General features: G+C 33.1%; 1 protein-coding gene and 1 long non-coding RNA gene across 2 annotated transcripts; both read right to left on the bottom strand.

The window, feature by feature from the left end:
- Nucleotides 1-4486: 4486 nt before the first annotated feature.
- Nucleotides 4487-9399, bottom strand: LOC133696299 (synaptotagmin-3-like). The gene is made up of 12 exons (XM_062118451.1): nt 8917-9399; nt 7818-7916; nt 7636-7686; nt 7439-7562; nt 6988-7106; nt 6773-6874; nt 6603-6677; nt 6386-6462; nt 5774-6023; nt 5189-5563; nt 4959-5087; nt 4487-4869 (listed from the first exon to the last, which is right to left on the bottom strand). Exons 1-12 carry the CDS (start codon nt 9025-9027, stop codon nt 4741-4743), a joined length of 1641 nt encoding a protein of 546 aa, XP_061974435.1. The 5' UTR covers nt 9028-9399; the 3' UTR covers nt 4487-4740.
- A 6375-nt stretch (nt 9400-15774) lies between these two features.
- On the bottom strand, nt 15775-16767 carry LOC133695646 (uncharacterized). Its single transcript, XR_009842508.1, has 2 exons — nt 16668-16767; nt 15775-16428 (listed from the first exon to the last, which is right to left on the bottom strand). It is a non-coding gene; the product is annotated as an uncharacterized LOC133695646 (long non-coding RNA).
- Between the last annotated feature and the right edge of the window lie 4473 nt (nt 16768-21240).

Raw genomic sequence — 21240 nt, 5'->3', positions numbered from 1 at the left:
CTAACCCTAATTTTGGTGGTGATAGTTGAATATTATATACGTTATTAACTGTAGTATGCCAAGCTTGGGACGTGTGTTTAATATGTACAAAAGCCTTGGTCGATGAACCAAGACGGTCTCACAAATTGGGATTCGATGGTCAAAAACTGATCTCTCGGGAGTTTTCAATATAGCCATGTATTTTGAATTTTATATTCGCTGGCTTAGTTTGATCGATAAATCTCAAAACTTGGGATTCAATGGTCTGTGCATACTGTTCTTGGAGACCAGAACCGTGCATGGCCGGTCTTGTTGACTCTAATGATCAATTCCCGCTTGCTCTGATTGATCTCAGTCTGATTTCTTACTTGATTTAAGGTATTAATCGGTGACAAGGGACGGAACAGTACTGTGTTGTGATATGATTTTATCCTTTAGTTAAAACCAGATTTACATACCATGATGGAAATATATAGAGGATTGCTTGAAAGGAACAGGGAGTGGTGTTTTTTTTTTTTTATCTTGGGAATATAGAATGGTGTCGAGGAGGAGCTAAACCAGAAAGAAAGGAGGATATATTCTAGAGCATATATATAAAGGTTCCCTGATGGACCATTATAAATTATAATTCCGAGGCTAACACATCTAGAAGTAGTCACCATGTGTTAGGGAGGATTCTTGAGCATATGTTCCCTCAATGGACCATTATAAATCATTCTAAGGACACCAATAGAAGTCAATTTGAGTTGAGTCCAACGTGTGCATGCCCCCATTATTTCTGGAATAGTACAGGCAACTTTGTTCTCTCCTTGGAAATTAAATACGGTACTGATCTTCCGTCACTATCTCTCTCCAATTCCAATTGGGAGTTGGTGTTTTCTGATGAATTTCAAAGGTAATTTGGTACTGGGGCACGAAACAAATGGTGATATACAGTAGCTGAGAGTGCACTAACCAAGCTTTATCAGCGTAGCCAAAAACACCGCATGAGAGAAAAGACAACTGCAAGACTTTAGACTCGAGAGCTAACCTAAGAGACTAGTTTTGAGTGGAGTTCCCTGTTCCCACATACTTTTACCACTCTTAAAAGACAACCTTTTAAAAGGAAAATGTTCTATCTTTTTACAATGGCAAAAGTTATTCCAATCCCCCCACAAAAGAACACCAGCAAGGAACCAAGACGGTGACTCCTTTTCATTTCACCCTTGCTTTTAAGAGCACACATGCCACACATACACACACAACTTGTTAGAGATGGAAGAGAGAGAGGGGGGGGGGGGGTAATGAAGAGTTCCATGCAATGAGTGGAGATCCATTAACAAAGAATCCTCATAAAAACATTTGCGGGTGCCGGGATAGGATTCCCTTTACTGCCTCTAAATTTGCCAGACTTTCTGGGTCAAGTCAACGAGAAAGCTGTAGCCTTTATTTCTATTATTATACAAAGGGAACCTCTCCCTCTTATGGTGCCTCCCACTTAGGAGGTGATTTAAGAGCAATGGGATGTCTTGCACTTAGAAATTAATCACAGTAGTAGTAGTGCCCCATCACTTAATATCTTGTCTTCGATCGTCCCATTAATTTATAATAGGATATATATAATTAATTTACTGAAGAATCTTCAAGTGTTTTGGAACCCTAAACACAATATCATATGACGAAGCTAGCTAGCTAGGTTTGCTCACCCTGCGTTGATATTCTCGTCTTGCGCAGGGCGGCGTATGTGCGAAACACAAGTAGTTGATTATATCAAAACTTCACTAGTGTTTACGGGAATATTTATTCTTGGGATATATGCTAGTGAATATATATATATATATATATATATATGTAAGAACATCATCTTAAAGAAAAATATATCGTTATTATCAACACAGCAGTAATTAAGAACATTATCGGAAGTCAAATTTATTCCTAAGCATCATCACTACTTGAAACAATAATATATATAATTAAGGCTCCAGCTAGCCATGCATGCATATCCAATACAGGGGAACAACTATCCAGAGTGGGGGGCTTTCCTTAAATCATGATATCACATGAAATCTTTCCGCTGTTTGTCATCAGCAAGTCAAACCTAATCCATGCATTCTCAAGGGCCCAGATGGCTAAGATCATGTCGATCCAGAACTCTCTCTGTGAATTCAATCTTTCACTATCATTTGACACTAGCTAGCGTGCACTTGTATATATCTTGCTTAATCATGACCATAATTTTAATTTATAGATAAAAAGTTTGCCCAAACGACTCCTTCAATCAGGGCTTCTTGAGTTTTGTATGGATCTTCTAAAGGGATTTTCCCACTGTGAGATCAATTAATTAATTGGTAGAGATATAAACGAAGAGCTTTCAAGTGATGATTATAATTATCACACAACTAGCTAAAGAGGGAGTCGCATGAATTTCTTTTGTGATCTAATGATCATAGCAATTAACTTTTTCAAGTGATCATGTCAACTGCATGGTGGCATTGGGTTTTCCGAATTCTAGCCAGAGAACAGGGTTCATCAAAGAACTCTCAGTGCTCTCACAGTACTGTAGGGATAGCTTTGTAGTGATGTCTTATGTAATCATGTAAGTTTGGCCTGGCCTCTTTATCGTTCCACGTGTAAAGCATTTCGGCACCAATATTTCTCCCATGTCAATGGGAGTGAATTAATTAGAAGCTTTCAAGAATTAATTATGTTATAGAATCACCTTTTCTTTCTTCAGTTAACGGATTAATTAACTGTACAACAAGCTAATAATCATAATCATAATTATTATACTTGATCTGAAAGTTAATCCAAGATAATATTCAAATCACGAATAAGTGAATTAATCTAATTTTATTTAAAAAGATCAAAATAATATCATTATAAATTTTTAAAAAAATTTAAATGATTTTTAATGGGTTAATTTCTTCTAATTTTTAATGAACTCAGATCGATTCACATACTGTATCAATCTAACGAAAATGTTCGAGTTTAATAGCAGTGATTTAAAGTATATTTGTGGACATATTTATCAATATTATATTAAGAGTATAACTTGATTTTCATATCATTAAATCACAAGATATCATTTATTAACATTTCCAAAAAAAAAACATTGCAGTTCGTTTAAGTGTGAACACTTTGTCACTAACTGGCTGCTATGGGAAAAAAGGAGGGGCGTCGAAAATATAGAAAAAAAAAAGAAAAAAAAAACCCTACTTTCTGGCCTGGCCCATCATCACCAGTTTAAAATTTTAGTACCTTATTAACCTGTGAGCTGTGGTTTCCTCCTCTAGCTTTTCATTAATGATTTGAATTGGGTTTAAATGAGTTTGGGTTTAAAAATAAAATAAAATAATTGATTTATTTATTTGATTGATTTAAAAATTTAGATTAATTTTCTATCCGAGTAAAATTTATTTAAAATTATTGATTTTTTTAAAAAAAATATCAAAACAAAGTTATTTTAATTATTTTTAAAAAAATAAAGTTAACTTAGATGAATTCCAGACCTCAATCTGATCTTGCTCATGTTAACTTCCGGATCAGTTTTAAAACTAAACCAAGTTGTTGAAAATAAGTCCTTTGGCGATTTTTTATTTTTTAATTGAGTTTAATGCTTGAATTTTTAACATTGATTGATCAAATTTATCTATTCAATCAGCTTCAAACTTGAATGTGTGTTGCTGTTCGTATAGATTTCTCATCTATGAACAATGCTTCCGGTTCAATAAGAAGAATCTTTTATGAAAATAGCCTTTTTCTATGCTTTTTTAAACGATTGCTTTCAGTTTGTCAATGTTGTAGAGTAAAATTGTTAATAGTTGAAACTAGACTGCAAAGCCTGCCTAGCCCACTGAACAGCATGAACAATCAATTCTACACAACTCTTTGTGTTGGACAAACCCTTGGAATTGGCAGGCCTTTGCAAGCTCCCTGTCCCCTGGGGCTTGTAACAGGTAACAAGCCTATGCCTATATATAGGTTTTCTACTGTTCATCCACCACAGCCTAAGCACTAAAAGGAGTTTACAGCACAGCTACACTGCCCTTTTGCTGTGGCAATCATCAACCATCTTCTTTACCAGGGAAGCAATCAAGGTGTGCCCTAGTGCCTCTCTATTTTATTTTAATTTAATTTAATTTGTTTTTGTGCTAAGGAAGAGTAAAGCAGACCCAGGGCCTGACAATGAACACTTCAGAACTATTAGCAAACAGCAACTATCTCAACCCTGGAGAAGGATTCTTCCAGGCCAACTTCGTCACCTGTTGATGATATCCTGATTTGGCCATGAATTGAGCAGCACTCTATTATCACTAATAACATGCCAAAGAGGGTAACGACCACTGCAGTCCTTGGAGGATAAATGAATGGCTTCCAAAGAATCCGATTCCACCAAAGGCTCTGAATATTCCACAGAACAAGCAAGTGAAACCTCTAGCCCAGGTTCCCATGCCATCTCTTATCAGACCACCGTGGGGGCATATCAAAATTTTGTAAATTTTGGTGTTTCAATAATGACTTGTAAGTATTGCTATCAAAATTTGCATATCACTTCAGAATATTGAAACAACACAGTATCTATGTACAAGTGAAGGCCTTTTTTTCCTGGGCCTTTCCTCCCTCGGAACCCTCAAAACAGAACAAATGTATTATGTATTTTGTGTTACAGCGTAAGTAATTTTGTATACAAATATTTCACTTCTCTCCTCTGTCCAGTAATTTTGACTCAATTGTGTATTCTCCAAAAACAAATGTCACATCCACCTTACACTCTTCAATCTCTCAAACTGTACTCCATCGAATTTCAACATGTATCACTCCGTTCTTCGAATCAATTAGATGGTATTTCTGGTTGATGCGTCCATTGTGCACAACATCATCAAGATTGATTTCCACATGCCCCAATGATTCCTTCATGGTACAAAAAAAAATCACAAACAATATAAGAAACAACAACGAAAAAACTACGACGCTGATGAAAAGATTAATGTTTTTTGTACCTTTGATCGGAAACTAAAGCTTGTCCGCTTGCTCATGACCTCGATACGAATCAACTCGTGCAAGGGAGGTTGATCGAGAGTAAACTGGAATTCTTCGTTCCAGCGTGGATCGCGAGTCTTTTTAATCATCTGCAGAAACGAAGTCGCAGATGTAAACACAATGTAAAGACTAGACTATGTATGCAGATTCAGGAGTGGACTTAATATTTATTATAATGAAGAAAGTTCACCTTAGTTCTCTTCCTTTCTCCTCTGAAAAGGACTAAAGCATAGGGATTAATGTGATGCTTCCCTTCTACATCCTCAGCTCCTTGAACAATGACTGAGAGCAAACCTGCTCCACTCAATGATTCTTCATCTGAAGAATACCTACCACTTGCACTTCCCCTTCCATCATTTCCATCCAAAGGTCCACTAAACTCGATACTGTCTTCTCTAAAAGGCACATAGGTCAGCTCCAGCACAATTTGCCCTCGTTGTTTCTTGTCCTGAGAGTCCGAAATATTTGTGTGCTTAAGCAAATCAAGAGTGAATTCCTTGGTTTCACGGGAGGTAAGCACTTTCAGGGGAACAAACTGCATTCCTAATCTGTCATGACCACCTACCTACAAAATAAAATTAACAAGAAGTTTTGAATTCCTGCTGCAAAATGAAATGCAAGTTTAAACTCAACCACACAAGTTCTTTTGAATGCTGTTCTCAAAGGAACCAGAAAACCACTATCTATCAGTTCTTCGAAGGATTCTTTAGATGATGAAAAAATGCCAGAGAAACGAGAATATAAAGAACCAACGTTTAGATTTCTAAGGGAAAACCTTGTCCCAGTCAAACACTTGTAATTGAAGAACTTGATTTTCAGGATCCTTGACAACAAGCTTGAAGTTCTCATTCCATTCAGGATTCAGATTCTTCTTCTTGATTGTTGTTTTCTTTGCCGGGAGCTTTTCTCCAGTCAGGCTAAGTTTCACATATGGATCAGAAGTTCCCAGGATATCAGCCTTCAAAAGTTTCTTTGCGCGCACAACTTTCACATGAAGTATCCCCACAGGCTTCTTTATAACCACTCTAAAGAAAAAATATAATCAGAAAATAATATCGATTTTCATAGAAAATTGTGTATGAATTCAGGAAAAAAGTTCTGAATCAAGTTCTGCAGGCCTTCTCCTAGTCTAAGAGCTAATTCTAATATTTCAAACATGAATTATGTATAATCACATTGGTGAGAATCTAAACTGTTGTTTGAAGCCCTATTTGTGTGACCAACTTCGGCTATCTGATCTTTAGATGCAGAGTAGACCAGCAATATGACTCTTTGGAGTAGATAGCACAGGTGAAGCAAATGATATTATATATATGGAACTTAAATTCATTGGAAGAATGGATAGCTTAAAAAATCACATCAGGTTTACCATCTAATATAAACTTACGTTGAGGCATCAAGGACAGATATATCGAGAGTTTGGGGCCACAGGTAGAGGCTCGCTACTTGTTTTTTGATCATATCCTGCAAGCAACTAGAACAATTAGTCGATTCAAACTCCCCATCTAACTGTTTTATTTAATACTAGGAATCTTAACGATCCATTTTGTAGACACTCGTATTATTGCTTAACTCCACATATACAAGAATTACAAGTGCAGCACCTGAACTAATCGATAAAGGCCAGGTATGGACATAACATCTCCTCCCAGGATTTTCAGTCCAAAGTCTACATGAGGCTGCAGATAAATCAGTAGAGAATGATCATAAGAGATATTTAGTCATCAGCCTTTAATCAAGTTAAAACTTAACTGTACCAAAATACACTTCTCACCCTCTCCATCAAGGACACCACAATATTTGCAAAACATGGAAAGGTAGGCACGAGATGTTTCAAAGCTACTCGTGGCGCTGCAAATATTTGCAGATCAACTAACTGCAAAGAAGCACTGTCAGTCTACTAGGAAGCATGCATCTTCTTTATAAGCATGAAGTCTACTAGCAATACTATAATTCTGAAAAACAAGATTGTCTTAAGGCTGTTCTGACCTGAAATCTAAGTCTTACAGACAGTAATTGTAGCACCAAAACGATGTTGGGATTTCCAGCCCACCTAATTGCTGGTTCCATGACTAAATCCTTCTCCATAGTTTCGTAGACTTTAAGACCTGAAAAATTATAGACCACCACCAAAAGTAAGAGAAGTTAGGGAACTTAGAAGGATCAAAAGTTCTGATGCAATTTTCTCCCACTTAACTGAACGTTCATTTCATTGCTTCGCTGAAGTTCACACACAAGATTCTTCACTTTTGGAATAAGAAAGCCAAGCAACATGGAGGCACTCCAATTAATGAATATGATCGATCACATACAAAGTAAAAATGAAACGAGGAAAAACATTCTGAATGTTCCTACGTTGTTTAAATGTGTCTGTAGTAAGAGCTATTCAACTGGCTTTCGATCTTCAAATTTCTCAGTCATCAACATCACAAGAACCTACCTTGAATTATAGGAGGAAGAGTTCCGAGAGTTAGATGCTCAAACTCAATTGCTTCTATCTTATACTTCCCAATATACTCCGCAAACATAGGTTTTGTTGTACTTCTTATCATTGCACAAATTGCCTGCATGTAACAGTGAACTCAAAATTCTGAAAATGCTTAAACAAGATGAAGGCAAGTTTAACTACCAAATCACCTTATCAAGGTAAGGCCACATATCCAAGAGAAACCTGTTCAACCAATCTACCTGTGATAATCGCATAAATACAATCAAGACATTGACACATTTGAGATAATATTTAACTCACAAACAATAATAAATACACGAAAAATAGTGTTTTAACTCATGAATTGGCCTTGCTAATGTACAGTACTTACTCGTTCATAATCAGGGCATTTAACCCATAACGGGATATCTGGTAGAATATCTAGCAAAGCATCTGTGTCTAACTCATGAAGTGGCCTGACCACTGGATCCTGCATTAGATAGCCCAACATTAAAATGGCACGCATGTTAAGCAAAGATTACCAAGCACATCTCTCCACCTTCAACCAGCTTCCTTTTGAGCATACACTAAAAGGACTTGTGTTGCCCTCAAATCATCAGAAACAAATGCAATCAAAGGAAACCTTAGTGCATTGCTTGCAAGTGAACCGATCACCATTAACTTGCAGGGTACTTTAAAATTGGTTACTTCAAAGTATCCTAGTTTTTTAATTTATTTAATTTCATGAAATGTAACATAATTTCAACTCCGCTTGAGTGTTTTGAGAGGAAACATCAACTAAAAAAGCAGTAATAACTAATAAGATGGTCTAATTTGTCAAACACTTGAGATCGATGCCAAATTTACACTGGAAAAAGAACAGAAAGCCAATCTCAAAAAATAAATAATAACAGATGAGTTAATCAAAGCAGACCCGCAATACAAGTACAAGCAGTCATATTCAACTTAAATTTAGACCTAAACAACAACAAATTGCAAAGCAATCATAAGTATAATATGTGAATAACAAAGAGGAAATAAGAATTAATTCGTGTCAGTGCACCATATTCTCAACTATTCCGGAAGAGTTAGGAAAAAAACATAAGCAAAAAATATTATTTCTTCTTTCATATAAGAGCCCCACCAAAACAAAACACAATTCAATCTACAAATAATTGAGCATCCAATGTCACTTTGTGCTAAAGAACACAGCATCGCATTCAAGAACTGGAATTCATAAAAAAGTACAACCACAGAACATTAAGAATCTTCTTAACGTAAAGAAATGCAACTCCTCCACATTAATCGTAACCAAAAAAGAAAGACTTTCAGATGACAACGTAAACATAATCAATCAGAGTAAAACAATGATCAAACAAAGAACATTTCCTTAAGAACATAGATGGATAGATAGATAGATAGAAAACAGTAAACTAACATATAGATAGATAGATAGATAGATAGATAGATAGATAATGATGATCAATTACCTTAACATCTTTAGGCTTGGAATAAACGAATAGAAAGAAACCAATCAAGAGACCAAAAGGAAGTCCAATTCCAAAACCAAGAAATTCCAAGAACGCATTCAAGAATCCCATGATCTCTCTATCTCTCTCTCGACAAAAACCAACAAAATAGACAACATTAAATACTTATCAAGGAATGATCACTTGGGCGAGAAAATCAAAGGGAAATAGTGTTTACTGGGAAAGGTAACGGATGCATGAAGAGAAAGCGAGAGAGAGCCAACAATGGAGTAAATGAAAAGCGCCAAGCAATTCGATATTAAACAACAAAAGAAAGACACGTTGTCGCCAACTATTTGTTATTCTGATTTGCTTTCAAAATTCAAAATCTAAGACAGACAAACACTAAACTAAACTCTGCGTGTCCTTCTCTCCTCTTGTGAATCAGTGTCTAAGCATTGTTTATTCAACAATTTCCTGAGTTTCCTTTTGATTACTTTTCTATCCTTCTTCTTTTTTCTTTTCGTCAAACACCTGGTTGGAAAAAAATATATAAAAGCTTTCCAAAGTTTGTATTTTCTACGTACATTGTATTTTCTACCAATAAAAAAATAGCTATTTCAGAAAAAAAAAAACTTTCCTGAGTTTCCTTTTGATTACTTTTCCATCCTTCTTCTTTTTTCTTTTTTCTTTTTTCTTTTTATTTTTTATTTTTTTTCTTCACTTTAAATTATACATATGTTGTAGGAGCCTGAGACAGTCGAGATTTTACTCATTCATCTGGACTCATAAAATACAATTTTTAAAAAATAAGATTTTCTCAAATCCAAAAAAAAAGAAAGATATCATAAATAAATTTTAAGAAACAAAAAAAATATTATTTTAACTGCTGCCATAATATATATATACCAAACGGACTTTTAAATCTTACCATAGCGGTGGAGCATGGAATAAATTGTTGGGGGGCATGCCTGAAATATTGTGAAGTTGAGAGTATATTGTAAAGATATTTTGAAACTTTTGGGGGCATAGTAACAATTCTTAAGAGATTGGTATAAAAAATACTTGAAATGCAGGGACTAGAAATGGCTGGCGAGTCTTCCATGAAATCCTATACATATTTAAAAAGAAAAAAAAAAAGAAGAAGCAAGAATATTTACATGAATTTAGCAATATTACATCTAATTTTAATTTTAATTGAATAAACTTTAGGAATAACGAGCACTTGAATTTATGCATAGTTTGAAGTCATCAGGCCTTGAATACCGTTTTGATTGTCATATCTATGGTTAAATCTCTATAAATCGATAACTTTAAGATTATAAAAATGTATTGATTGATCAAGATATTATTATAACAATATTATTTAATCGAGTTTATTAATTTATAATTAAGATTATATTATGTATTAAACCCTCTTGCGCGCATGGCGTGATGACCAAACCTTGATGGAATATTCGCATTTTCATCAAAATGGGTTGTGAAGAAGACAAAGCCTGGCCTATTTCTGATAATTCACAGTATAATTTTCCTTTTCCTGTGTTTTTGATTCTTTCATGGAGGCAAGAAGGAGAGGAAGAACTAAGAAGAGAAAGCAAGGTTGATTCGGGAGTTAGGAAACATCGACCCAGCCAGGACTGCATGTAAAGACCAAGACAAATCAGCAATGTTTTCTAGCTGGAAACTTTATTCTTAAACACGATTCATTCGATTGTTGCGTAATTATCTTATCTGACAGACAAGAAAAAAAAAAAGCAAAATCCTTAAAGTTGTCTTTATCATTTGTTGTTGTGATGTTCTCCCAACGAAAGTTCGTAACTGGCACGTTGAGATCGTTTTGCAGTTGTTGGCCAACTTGTCTTGGAGTAATGGACTGGCTCGTTATTTGGAATTGTATTGTTTTATAAAAAATTATTTTTTAAAAAAAATTATTATTATTTTTTATATTTTTAAATCAATTTCTAATGTTAAACATATTATTTTAATATAAATAAATACTTTAAAAAATAATTATTACGCTACTTTCAATCTAGCAATTAAAAATTTCTATATAATTATAGCGCTTGTTTGAGGTTCCACAAAATGTAAGTATTTGTTTTAGTTTTTGTGGTTAAAATTTCATGAAACATAAATATTTATTTTAGTTTTTATGATTAAGACTGTGGTTGGTTATAATTTAATTATACACAAAATTTATAATAAGAACTAATTTTTCTTTTTTTTTTTTAGTTTTTTTTTATGGATTCTCAAGCTCCGCCTCTGAAGCAAACTCACAGATTTAGGCGAGCTGTTAGCTGTACTATAATTTTTCAACTTTATCTCCAATTTTTCAATTTGATATGTCAGTCCTTCTTCTCTATCTCTAGAAGCGCGCTCCTGGTTTTTTCTTTTATTTTTATATCTTATATTTTAAATATTGGCAATTACAACTTAAAACATTATATTATTTTTTTCATTTTCTTGTAAGAAGAAAAAAGCAATTTTTTTCAAGGGAAAAAATGCACGATTTACACATAAAACTAACTTTAAGAAGACTCTGGTTGCTTTATAAAATATATTTATGAAAAAGCGTATCATACTTATATTAAATTGTAAGTGCTTCGATCTTGTAAACTAATTTATCATATGTCTTTGCCTTCCCTGCTACCAAGAATATAATTAATAGCCATGCACGTTAAATTATATATTTCACCTGATTAATTAATCAAACATCTTTGATTTTTTATTGCTTTTTAAATCTTTATTTCTTTAATTAATATATATATTTTTTGTGAATATATATTAATTTAAATGTGGATGCATGGTCAACTGGGAACATAATTTATACCTCTACACGTTACATTTACATTATTGAGAATTGACATTAGAATTTAAAATACTTCTAGAAACGAAACTATTTAATTAAAAAAAGAATATGCCATCTTATCAATAAATATTTATTTAAAACATTTAGCTCACTGTGTTACTGATCAAAGATACCATCTAGACGCATCGAGGCTCTTGTAGCCTAGTGGCATAGGCAAGGTTTTCTTGCCTCTGTTATCTGGGTTCGAGCCTTAATGTGCACGCCTGTAACCCCCCCGGTATCTTACCTGTCTACTAAGCTTGCAGGGTGTTCATTGGATCCGGGGATTAGTTGTAGTGCGTATAAGCTAGTCCGGACACCCCGGGTTGAAAAAAAAAAAAACACCATCTAGACCCATATATCTTTGAAGTTCAAAGATAAAAATTTTGTTTTGAAAGTTCAAATAATAATAATAATAAATATAAATATTTATAAGATTTCTCAGCCCTAGCTGACCAGGAAACATAGAAAATTGAAATGGTCTCTCGTTTTCACTTGGCACCTAGTTTTTCAAAATGGCATAAGCAATGACTTGATTCTCTCTCTTTCGGTCGTAATTTAATTAAATGAAATAAAATGGATTTGATAGATTATCCTTTGAAATATTATTATTATCATTATTCGTTGCAGAGTTTTGTCTTGATTTTAATATTCGTGTTAATTACGGCTCCTTTTTTTCTCTCATACTCTTCTAGAATGCTGACCTGATTAAGGAAAGGATTGGTTAAAGACTGAGCAAATTTTTTTAACATAAAAAAAAAAGTTGTTTTCCAAAAAAAAAATTAATTTGTTTAGAAGGTTATTTAAATAATATAAAAATAATAATAAATAACTAACAAAAAATAGTTTCAATGGACTACCGGTTTCTTTTTTTAATTATATTTAATAAATATAATTTATAATAATACCCTCGAATACTCTTGAAAATTATAATAAAAGCAATGTAAAGAATCAGAGCTCGGTCAATTTTATCTTTAAAAACATTTAAACAGTTATATTAATTTTAAAAAATTAAAAATACAAAAATGTGGAGAGGTAAACATTAGATTATTTAGTTCCAGTGTTAAATGAGTAATTTTAATGCACATGGGAAAATTACCAAATTAACCCTGTATAATTTGCTTAAAAAAAACAATTATATCAATTTTAAAGACTTAATAGCCAAAGGACAATATAATAATTATACTATTACAATAATTTGTGTTTTTGGCACACTTTTGTTTTTTAGTACTCGTTTAGTTGTGGGTCTGCATTTCAGGGGATGAAAGGAGACTGTAGAAGCCACCATTATCGAAGTCTAAAAATGGGCAAGGACCACCGGATGACGGGAACGAGAGAAATTGAGCTACCAACAAGTCAACGGGCCCGCCAGTCTGTGAATCATAAGACCCCAGGCCCAATACACCCAAATGAATCCCACTAATATTCTTAACTACCAAGCCCATGCCGATTTTCTCTCTCCCTTCTCCTTCTAAAGTTCGAAGCACCCAGCGGCTTTTACGAATAAAATTTTCTGAAAAAAATAAAAATCGATTACCATTAAAATTAAGATTATCTTGAGAATTAAAAGTTTAATATCATTAGGAATGATATTCTCCCTTCCATCTTGCTTCTCGAAGGTAAAATAAATAAATAATTAATTCAAAACATGATTTATGAATCTTGGATGTATCATGACGTTTTTATTTAATAAATAAAGACAGTAAGATTAAAAAAAAGATCTTTGAGAGTTTAGTAACAGTTGTTTTTTTAAATATTTATTGTTTAAAAATACATTAAAATAATATTTTTTTAATTTTTTAAAAATATTCTTGATATTAGCACATCAAAATGATCTTAAATGAGGTAACATAACATTACGCTATTCAAGTAAAATTCCACATTGATCTTAGCTTTAAAATCCAGAGGTATTAAATTTTAAAACTCAATCCATTAAAGAAATTATCTGTTAAATATTTTTAATTGGATTGCTACATTTCTTGTATTATAATAAATATAGCCATGTTCCTCTATTAATATTCTTTTTATGTCGACATTTAATTGAATCGGGGCTGCAAATTTAAGGATCCTCTAATTGAATTGGGTAGTTGTCTGCTGCCCATCACTTGGTCTGGAAAGCCTCTAGTGTCGTGGTCTGTCAACATTTTTTTTTTTTATCTCAGGTAAAATTGGTTTGATTTTACAAATTGTTTCACTGTGCTTTTAAAAAATTCAAGTTTTTTTTGTTTTTATTTTAAATTTAATATAATTTATATATTTTGGATTGTTTTGATGTGCTGATACCAAAAATAATTTTTAAAATATAAAAAAATTATTATATATATTTTAGTATGAAAAATTATTTAAAAAATAATATGATCCCAAACAAAAATCAATGAACATGTCAATGATTTCATAGGTATATTTATTTTTCTAAAATGGTATTTAAAATCACCTCAGATATTGGACTGAAGATGGCATTTGCTGGGCGAGAAATTCCAAGGGCCATGATCAAACGGGCACCATCACCATGTTTCTACCAGCAAATCTGTACACGACAAAAAAAATTAAAACCACAAAGCGACTTTTCCGAAAAAAGTAATCAATATATAGAGTCCTGGCATCTTCTGTTCTATTTGGTACATGTGTTCAGGCATTTTGAGAAAAGCGATGGGTTTTTGTGAGATAGAAGATCTTTGAATCCTGGGATTGCGGTGTAACGTTGAGTGCTTTTTGTAATTATTGTTTTTTATTTAAAAATATATATATGAAAATATATTTTTAATATACCATATCAATCTAAAAATATTTTAAAAAATATAGTGAGAAGGGGAAAGCAACGCAATGGTATTTTTGTTATTTTTAGATTTCAAAAGTTTTCTTAGTTATTATTTAAAGTATAATGATATTTTTGTAAATTAATAAATATTTTTTATTGATTTTTTTTGGTTCTGGCATCAACCCTCCATTGTAAAAAGTATTTTCCACACTTTTTAAAATTAAAGGTGTAAAATATAATCGTTGAAAAATTAATTGTAAAGTGAAGGAAAAAAAAAACTACATTATCATCATCATCAGAGTAATTTTGTAATTTTCCCCTTTGTTTGGAAAGACAGAACTAGCCCGATCTCTTTCATAGGTTATACAAAAACTCAGAAAAAGTATTAGTGGACGGACTGCTAGCAATCTATGGTTATTACCAAGAGGCCAGAAGTAGCTGAAGCCTTGAGGGTCTTGTCAGTGCTGTCGGTCCTCCTCTGCTAGTCTGAAAAGGATATTTCATAGTTTTTTCTTTTTGTTTGAAGAGACATCTCCAAGTTAGGTAATTATTAAAAAAATAGAGTTATTGGATTGTAAGACTCAATCACTTAAATGTCTCCCAGTAAAAAAAAAAAATACATATTATATATTTTCAATTAAATTGTTACATTTCTTTTATTTTAATAAATGCAAGCATGTTCTTCTATTAATATTTCTTTTTTATGATCTAGGCTTAATAATTTTTTAATTTTTATTTTTTATGTAAGTCTGAAAATTGAAGTTTTGGAAAAATTTTATTTCATACTCGGAGTTTCTTGTTTGTTAAGTAAGAGAATCTTTGTTTTATAAATTATAATTAACAAATATTTTTTTTATTAAACATAGATATTGAATCATTTTTCAAGTAGCTATTAGCTTGTGCCATTCGTGTCACTTTAATCAGCTGTTTTTTTTTTTTAATTATGACATTAACTAGTGACAGCTGCTTAGATGTCCTTGCCCAGTATATTGTGGTCCAGAAACAAGAAGGAAAAGCTGTAGAGTTTCACTAGATCCACGTAACAAGCTGATGCAAATTTATGGAGCATCTAGTTGAATTGGGTAGTTGCCTGCTGTGCTGCCCAGTGCCTATCATTTGGTTGGCAAGCCTCTCGCGCCGTGCTTTGTCAATGCAGACATGTAAAAATGGAAAAAACATGCAAAGCATTTTCTAATTTTCTTCTGTGCTTCGGAAAGTTTGTGAATTTAATTAACCACAAAATAAAAAATATATTAAAATTGTTTTTAAACTTGAGTTTACAGGCTAATCCAGGTAAATTTTCTTTTTTATTTATTAAAAAAAAAATACTCGATCCGGCTTTTTTTGTCTAACAAGATTACATGGAGTCAATTATCTTTCTATTTTTGTTGAAACCCGTCTGGTAAAATATTTATCACCATCTTTTTCCTTTCTTTCTCGTGTCTTTATTGACGAAGAAACGAGGAGCGGTTGATGAGGGCAACACCTACCTCTTCGCAAAAGCATGCTGGAAAAAAGAACGAACATGATGCCAGGACGAACATAATTAAAGCACTAGAGCTAAAACTTTCTGATGGAGGAAATTCATCTACTTTGATCTAGCGAGGTGCAGACCACTCAACTTTGAGGACGAGATTATCATAGCCATATCCATGAGATTGTCGATGGCTCTCCCCGAGCATCTTCCTTGTTAACAAGATGAACACAACCAAAACCTTTGTTCAAACCAGTGACAGCGAACACTCGAGTTGTTGGTCCAAATGGTCGGTAGAGATCATTCAAGTCACTTTCTCGAGTGTCCTCTAAGAGGCACATGGCTGTCCACCTGTCTTGCCACAAGTCCTACACTGTAATATGAGAGTTGCACCTCTGTTTCCAAGCTGTGCTGGAGAGTCCCCTGCTTTCTTGGTTTCGCCGTATGCTCCTCTTCCTGTTTGCAATTTCAACAAGGGATGTATCAAGTAAGATTAGGGTTTTCAATTTCAAATTGAGGGTTGTGGGTTGATTTTAATTTCAACGGCACCACCGCGTACTTTTCATCCATCCACACCAACAACCTTCACCAACAAGGGATGTATTAAGTAATCATTACTCTATTTTGAATTTTGAGAAAAATTCAGAGGAGAAAAGGATTTTGGTTGTAAACAAAAAAGAGAAGACAAACTTTACCAGCAGCAAAAGGGGGCTTGCTTAGGTTAATCAAATTCCTGAGCTTTTCCTATAACACTTGAAAAGATCCGTTCACATTCTGATCAGAGGCTTTAGTGAGTTCCCGTAGTTTCTGTTTTTTTTATATGTTTTAAAAGCTTTTTTTATTTAAAAAAATATTAAATTATTATCTTTTTAGTATTACTCAGTATTTTTAATATAAGGATATTAAAAATTAAAAAAACATATTTTAATATATTTTTAACTAAAACAATTTTTTTCAATAATTTGTCCAAGAATAAGCTTGACTAAGTTCACTTTGACCCTATTATGTGTATGGAGGGAGGCTCTCACCAACCACACATGTAGCTTATCCAAGAGTTTGACAAATTAATTAAAGCCTGTAAGCTTGATCTCTCTATGATTTTCTAATGGCCTTCACCTACCCTCCCTGGATGAGAACCACGACTGTGGTTGGTGGTGAACAAGACCCGGTATAACCACAACAACTCCTGACTACTATTTTCCCCTTTTTTTTTCCCATTTTCTTAAAGAATATATGCACTGTGGTGTTCTCCACTCTGATGTATCTTTTTTAATTGACGCAGGCTGCTGGATATCTACCAGGACCTCACGTCTAAGAAATAAAAACGAAACCTTCACTGTCAGCTTTTGTCAATCTTGGACTTGCTTAATTGGTCAACATTGTCAACAATATTCATCGAGAACAGCGCGTGTTTGAAGCACTCAACCTTGTCAATGGCTGACTGCAAATCTCAGTTTACGATCAACGGTGATGAGAAGAAACAATAAGAAAAACAACAGGAAATTAATGTGGAAAAATTAAACACTACACTTAAGTACTTTGCTTGTGATCATGAGTACGCTCATGCATTGTTAGAAGAATTGTGCCAGCAACTATAGCCGATTTTGTATGATACCATACCCACAACTTGAACTCTTGGTAGTGTTTTGTTACGACACACTCACACTCGGAGAAAAAGATAAAAATAATAGAGATATGATATATATATATATATACTTATTTTGTTTTGAAAATATATAAATTTATTTTAAAAACTGTTACCATATAAACATATTTATTTTATTTGTGTAAATTTATCTTCGAATAAATATGTTTTTTTTCTATCTTTTTTATTACTATTGCTTATATTAAAGACTACTTTATTATGAGCAATCATCCATTAATTAATTAACACCATAAAAGAAAAGGCAATCGATTTTTTTCAAGAGGCTAATGATAACACGTGTAATGCTGAATTGATCATGAGATGTTAAAGAATAATATAAATCATATCACAGGACCTCACCTAATAGCTTATACTATTGGATTGAGATGGTTCCTTGACATGGAATCAGAGTCTTGATGATCAAGCGGTCACGAGTTCGAATTTCACAATTCTCATTTATTTGATAAAAAAAATAAGCACAAAGTAATATGAGCATGTGCAAGTTTCTAGTTCAAAGGACTTTCACTTGAGGGGATGTGTTAGAGAATAATATAAATCATATCTTAGAACCTTACCTAACAATTTAAATTATTAGGTTGAGATGGTTTCTTAACATGAAAACATGTAAGATATTTCTTTCTGAAACAACAAACCTTAAACTATTTGCTTTGAATTGGTTTGTACGCGTGATTCTTTGGAAGATCAATTAAGCAAGACCATTCTAAAATAGTATCAATAGAAAAGGATCTAGCTAAGTTGCTAAGTTTTCATGTTTGAATCCAACGTTTTTCCTTTTATATATATATATATATGACTCCATATATTTGTTTTTTTGGATCGAGCGAATAGTCCAGCATAAAACACACAAATTAATTGTTTTTTAATGGCTATTTGTAAGTAGAGATTTCATAGTTGTTAATAATTTTAAATGATATGTCCCACGATCGATCGGTGACGAGGTTGTGAAAAATAACACGACCAAATCATAATTAACGAGCACCCCATCAATTCAACTACTTTTGGGTTTTAGGAAATTGGGAAAAAAAGGTTGAAGAAGAAAATTTTAAAAAGAAAAAGAAAAAGACAAGTCCCTGGCCCTAGGGCCACTAACTATTTTGTTTTATTTGATCCTGAATATTTTATATCATCCTTGTGGTTGCTGCAGCTCCCTCCAATTTAGATAACATCGGACAGATGGCACTGTAATTACTGGCATTAGGATTGCGACAACACACCATACATGGCATAAATAATCAGCTAGCGTCATAAAATCAACATTAAAGTCAAATTAATTAGTGAACGATTTATATTGTTTGAGATAATTAAATAAACTTCGACCAGTGGAGATATTTAGGGAATTTATAGTGGATGAGGAGGAGGAGGAGGTGGGGGCAAAGAAGACTTCAATGGCAGCACCCTACCAACCACAATAAAATAAAAATAAAACGGGGGTGGTAAGCAGGCTTTTCCACTGCAACCAGGCAAGTTGGTGAGAACAAGAGGAATTTGCAAGTACAAGAAATGTAAGAACCCATCCTATCACAACCCGAAAAAGTAAACGTTAACCAATAAATCTTTTAATCCAATTATTTGACTGGCTCGTGTGTCAAATTAACCTAACTAAATATTATTTTAATATGAGTTAATCATCTCAAAATAACTTGAATAATAAATAAAAAATATAGTTAGATTTTTAAAAAATAAATTTAAAATAATATTTTTTAAAAATTAAAATGACAACATGTTGAATCTACTTAAATTTTATAGAGTAATCCGCTAAACCTGCAATTCAAATTATAAATTAAATTGAATTCAAGAACTTTATATTTAATGATACTTTTAAAATTAAATATTAATAAAAATAGAAATAAATTATGAGAATAATTTCAAATATTAAAGAATTAAAAAAAAATCAATAATAAAAAAATGGAAGATGGATTCCAAGAAAAAGAAAAAAAAGGGAGCAACACCTTTATTGTTCTTCGTATCCCGGTTCTTTTAGCAGAGGAGATAATAAAAAAGATTAGGAGTGTCTCTTGCAAATACCCGAAAAATCTATTTAATATATTTTGCTACCAAGCAAGCAAGCTTGATGGCGACCTATGAAATAATGACGATGGCTACACGAATGTGAATCCATGGATGCTTATTGGCTAGAGTGTTTTCTTCTCTCTGCATTATTATTTTTTTGTTTGCAATTGCTGGACTCTGTAGGATTCTGATGCGAGGTTTCAAAATATTATTATATATATATATAAGAGAAATACCATACATTTAATAAAAACAAACTGTACTTGTGATTTGCATTCTATAAGAAACAGTGGTGTGCAGTGCAGACCATGGGGGCAAAGGGATCGCTGCAAAAAAAAAAAAAAAATTCATGAAACGTCCAAGATATAGACTACAGATGTAAAGGTATGCACAAAAAAAACCAAAATGGCTTTCAAATTGTCAAGTAATCAATGGAGTCTGGGAAGAAGAAATGGCTAAAGAGAGCTCCACATTACAAATGAAGAGCGGCCGGCCATGAGTTGAATACTCCCAGTTAATGGTTAACTTGAGTTGATCAAAAGTGATATTATTTTAATTTTATTTTTTAAAAATTAAATTTAGTTTCAATTGAGTTATGAAATAATTCACAGTGTTATTTGTATTTGACTAGATTATCTCCAGCCTGGTTTTTTTGCACCCGCTCTGAGATAGTTCTAAATTTAGCCATGAAGCACACTGTTCAGGCCGTTTTAACACCCGATTAAGTAAATCTCATTAGGACTAGCAAAAAGAAGAAGCACATCATGATTACAATTAATAAATTTTACTCGAGTTTTCTTCTATAATATTTCTGCCTGGCATTGATCCAGCCGACATGATTCTTGGATTTACCATGCACTCGCAATGAAAACTCACAACTTGATATAATTAATTAATATAAAAAAAGAAATACCTAACACCAAGGCCGAGTTAGAAACTATGCCCAAGTCCAATAGCTTGCATGCATCAACTTGAAAGCTAGGATGACGGGAAATTTTATAAGAAATAAAAGAGAAACTGCAGAAATTCAAAACAATCCGGAAATATCTCATGATATATAATTATCATTATTTATTTTTTAAAAGGAAAATAACTAACAAAATCAATCGAGTTACATGGCATTTCCGCGTTAGATAAATAAAGAAAAAAAATGGATTTTTTACTATTTTCAAGTAAATATATGCATGGATGTGTTCATGATATCCAGACACCGTCGATCGTTGTAATTCCCTCTGCTATTTACGGAAGAAAAACTTTGGTAGATATGGTGATTTAAATTTCATGGCAGAAAAATCATTGATTAAATAATAAGAATTAGAGCCATGACGTAGTGCTGATGTGCCACTTCTCAACAACCCCCATTTCTCCCCAACCTTCTATCTTTTCGACAAGAACAGGAAATCCTCCCAATTATGGGACCCAGCTTAAGTGCATGCTACTTACCACAACATCCCAAGTGTCACAATCCCACCCATTGAATCCCATGATGATCCAACGGCCACGTACACTTCTCAACTAACACAGCGGCCAACCTACCCCACCCTCTACCTGCCTGCCCCTCCTTCCTTCTCTATTTAAAGCACCTCAATTTT

This window comes from Populus nigra, chromosome 6 (genome assembly GCF_951802175.1).
Source record: "Populus nigra chromosome 6, ddPopNigr1.1, whole genome shotgun sequence".
Classification (NCBI taxonomy): Eukaryota; Viridiplantae; Streptophyta; class Magnoliopsida; order Malpighiales; family Salicaceae; genus Populus; species Populus nigra.
This window is presented reverse-complemented; position numbering and strand designations above follow the sequence as displayed.